The sequence below is a fragment of the Rhagoletis pomonella genome, unplaced genomic scaffold (assembly GCF_013731165.1).
Source record: "Rhagoletis pomonella isolate Grant_MI unplaced genomic scaffold, Rhpom_1.0 Rhpom_scaffold_00002, whole genome shotgun sequence".
Lineage (NCBI taxonomy): Eukaryota > Metazoa > Arthropoda > Insecta > Diptera > Tephritidae > Rhagoletis > Rhagoletis pomonella.
The window spans coordinates 23,661,600-23,665,236 of record NW_023458556.1 but is presented as its reverse complement, the minus strand read 5'-3'; the positions used below and the strand labels follow the sequence as shown (position 1 = coordinate 23,665,236).

General features: G+C 30.0%; 1 protein-coding gene across 1 annotated transcript in view; it reads right to left on the bottom strand.

Moving 5' to 3' along the window:
- LOC118733315 (cytochrome P450 4g15) overlaps positions 1-3,637 on the bottom strand; it is a gene marked incomplete at its 5' end in the record, with an annotated part of 22,357 nt that overhangs the window by 12,689 nt on the left and 6,031 nt on the right. The window contains 1 exon segment of the mRNA XM_036462670.1: positions 1,860-2,042. Coding sequence (XP_036318563.1) covers positions 1,860-2,042 — 183 coding nt within the window.

Below are 3,637 nucleotides of genomic sequence, written 5' to 3'. Positions count from 1 at the left end.
GAACTTGAGACATAAAGGAAACACTTCTCAACGCTTGTGAGTGGCGACACTGGTAGTGCAACAAAGCGCTCGGGATCGATAAAATACCTTCTGAGGTTTAAAACTTTGTAGAAAACGACAAAAAAATCCAACGAATTTTCGCTTAAATTTCAAACTTTTTTCTCAGAAGTGTTAGAATTTTTTTTAGTAGATACACAGTTTTATAGCCCATTCAATTTTAATATGCAAGTTTCAATTCGCTTAAAATTACACTTAATTTTTTAGAATTTTTGTATTGGTTATATGAAAGCAAACGAGACAAAAAATAATCTAAAAAATCAATGGTAATTTTTAGCCACTTGAAACTTGCACATTATCGGACTAAAATTGAATGGGATATAAAACTGTATACTACAAAAAAACAAAAAAAAAATCGAACACTTCCGAGAAAAAAGTTCGAAATTTGGGCGAAGATTAGAATGACCTGTATTTGAATTGAAAATTCTTAAAAATAAATAATTAAACATAAGTGACAAGCAATATCACTTTGAAATGGGGGTGCTATTGATATTACCTATGCTGTATATTTGAAGGTTGGAGCCTTCACATACTTTGTGCCAATTATGGCGAGTTAGGCTTCCTAATATTGAAAGTAAGGTCTTATCGTTGATACGAAAAGCTGGAGAAATTCATAGGCCCTTTTTATACAAACATCCTCTACTTAGTAACAAAACACATAAAAATAAAATTTCTGAACTTTGCGGAAAACTCAGGAAAACACAATTAAATTTCATACAAATTTGCAACTTTCTTATTCGATTTTTGCGATTTTTTTTCAGGTTTGTATGGAAGAAATTGTGTGACACTGAAACTGCATTTTCAAAATTTTTCTAAAAAACTTCATTGGAAAGTTGCAAATTTTTATAAAAATTTATTGAATTTCCCCATGTTTCGAACGAAGTCTAGAAATTTAATTTTTATGTTTTTTGTTATAGTATAAACTATATCAAAAAAATAAAAAAATTAGCGGAAAAGGTAAAATAAAAATTTTTGCATACATAAAAATTCTCTGTTCCAATATTTTTATCCGACAGTGTATTTTTTTCTTTTTAATCGCACAGGTCATACATATTCGGTTCCCTTTATAGCAAAGCTTTCAATGTTTCCAACTCGTGAGAATTCGTATCCTTTTCAAAATAATTGAGAATATATTTGTAATGCGTTTTTATTTAAAAACTCAAAAGTATTTACACAAACATCAGAGCGATGTCCATCATTCCACTCAAGCTATTTTATTTTTATAATTTCCAACAATACTCGTTCATTCATCAGTATACACTTGTAATAAATTAATATCCATACAATATTGCCCCAATAAAATGCAAAAATTACTTTTCTTAAATACATTCTCTAAGCAAATTTGTTTATCAACGTCGATGTAAAATTTCCATGAGAATTATTTACATAGGTATTGTTAGCTAAGCCGACAGTCAGTCAGCCCATTCACCTGCATCCATGTCTTTCAATAAACATCATTTGAAAGGCTTTCTTATGAAATTTTGAGCTATTTTTAACGCAGCCCACCACTTATGAATGAGTCCAGTCATTTATTATACTAAATAAAAATGCACATGTATACATACATACATATATACATATACTGTAGCGAGTGTAACTAACTGAGTATATGGACTTATTAAAACCGTCTAGTGTACTGCATACGTACGCTGATAAATATTAAAAATTATGACAAACACTTTTTAATTTTAAGCTAACACGAAAGCTAAGACTGTAAATATGTACTTATGTATGTAAATATGATCCATATATACATATATATATATATATATATGTATGCGCATTTGTAATGCAATACTTACCGAGTAAGATCTCCACTGTCGCCTCGCTCATGTAGTCGTGACAATCAAACGTTTTTCCACCCTCGGCGCGCAATTTATGCACCACATGAAGAGAATTCTCGTTGAATAGATCAATGAAACTCTTCAACACATTCAAATGGAATGTTGGCGCAATCAGTTTGCGATGAGCACGCCATTTTGCACCTGTTTGTATGAATATGACATTTATCAAATTAATATAATATATAATTAAATTAAGAACTCTAGTTTTTATTTAGAATAAATTGCTTAAAAGCTTTTACGTTTAAGTTGTGAATTCTGGAATTTTTAAAAGCGCATAATCAGTTGCATGTCTTAATACATACATACATACAAGGGTACATATTAGAGTGGTTCAAAAAAAAAAATTTTTTTTTTTAAATTCATAAACGCTGCCTCAAATTATTGTTATTTGTGTTAAAAAAGAGAAACGTGTTTTTTTTTTATTTGGAAAAAAAAGTTTTCTTAGAGGTCGCGCTGGTCGGTTTTTTTTATAAAAACGCTGATGTTCTCAATTTTTTTATTTTCTTGACATGTTAAAATGCAGCTAAAAATGTGACTTTTACATATAATTACTCTGGTATTATTGGCGAACATTCCCTTAATTACATACCTGCATTGGGAAGTTAGAATGGGCCTAGTGCCCGAAAATATGCTCTCGAAAAGAGACTAGTATAATTAAAACGTTGATACTGAACCAGGGGGTTTCTGGGGTTGCTAATTAGGAATCTGAAGTCAGTTTTTCAAAATTCATAATGGCGGATCCAAAATAGCGATCAAATTAAAAAAAAAAACTAAAATTAAAACGTTGATACTGAACGTTTTAAACATTGTCAAGGGTTGAAACTCGTTTCCAGTGGATTTGTGGGGTTGCTCATTAAAATGGCGGTTAAGAGTTTCAAACAAATCCAATATTTTTTTATTTTTAGAGTTGGTCGCCATTTTGGATCCACCATTATTTATTATTTATTTCAACAAAGATTAATTGGAGGAAAAATACTGATAAAAATGAAATATTTCACACAAACAGGGTTGCAATTTTGAAATTCCTGCCCGTATTTTATTTGTAAGTCAAATATTAGTGGGGTTGTGCTACTGTGAAATCACGGCCGAGTAATCATAGTCAACTTATGTACAGTAGTCGAAAAAATTATAGCCGCACCAAATTTTGTTATTATTTAATTTTGGTTAGTTTTTTATAGTTCATTATTTACCAACATCCGTATAAATACGAGTTTAAAGGCAGTGTCACACGATTAGGAATTTGCCGAAATTTGGTGCAAATCGTATCCCAATTGTGGTATTCACCCAAATATTTTTCTTTATCCCAATCACGAAAAATAATTTGTTGAAATTTTTCAATACAAGATTGCTGTATTGTACCAAGGTTTTGACCACAAAAAAAAAAAAAATGTCCCCATTATTTGATTTTGTACCAATAGCCCAATATAAAAATGCACAAATCTGTACAAATGTACCAATCGAGTGACACTGCCTTAAAAATTTATGCAATTAAACAAAAAAAATTTAACGAATTTTCCTAAAAATTTCAATTTTTTATTAGATTCTGAGTATGCAGTTTTGTAGCCCATTGAATTCTAGCAAAATAAAGTACAAGCTTAAAATTGCAAAAATTACGGTTGGTTTTGTAGAATTTTTAAAAAAGCTCGAAAGGAAAAAAGCACAAAGGTGGTAACTTGGATTTCCACGGGTTTTGTTAAAGAGAAAAAAAAACCAAAATTAAATAACAAAAAAAAAAA